Source organism: Penaeus monodon, chromosome 30 (genome assembly GCF_015228065.2).
Source record: "Penaeus monodon isolate SGIC_2016 chromosome 30, NSTDA_Pmon_1, whole genome shotgun sequence".
Lineage (NCBI taxonomy): Eukaryota > Metazoa > Arthropoda > Malacostraca > Decapoda > Penaeidae > Penaeus > Penaeus monodon.
The window spans coordinates 23,430,996-23,431,295 of NC_051415.1; the positions used below are offsets into that span (position 1 = coordinate 23,430,996).

A 300-nucleotide genomic window follows, 5' to 3' on the forward strand; every position below is an offset into this window, starting at 1 on the left:
TTGTCATTTTCTTCTTATTTTGTTTCTTTTTCTTGTTATGACTTATTTTGGGATATTTAGGTTTATGAAAAACAACAAACTATTTCCATTCCCCATTTCAGGAGCAAACAACTTGAAGTATTTCATTGGATACCTGGTAATGCTGTGTATGATGTGCTGCTTTGTCCTCCAGGGCTGCTTTTACTTCTGGAATGGTGCTTGCAACGTTTACATTTCCAAACAGGGGCTTTGGTCTAGTAAGTGACTCTTTACAGATATGATATAGGGAAAGTGAGTGATGAAAAAATAATGAAAATTTTG

At 34.7% G+C, this 300-nt stretch overlaps 1 protein-coding gene across 1 annotated transcript in view; it reads left to right on the forward strand.

Annotated features, from left to right (window-relative positions):
- The window catches only part of LOC119592648 (palmitoyltransferase ZDHHC17-like), a gene marked incomplete at both ends in the record, with an annotated part of 5,231 nt that overhangs the window by 3,277 nt on the left and 1,654 nt on the right, over positions 1–300 (forward strand). The window contains 1 exon segment of the mRNA XM_037941562.1: positions 102–236. Within this exon segment, the coding sequence (XP_037797490.1) occupies positions 102–236 (135 nt within the window).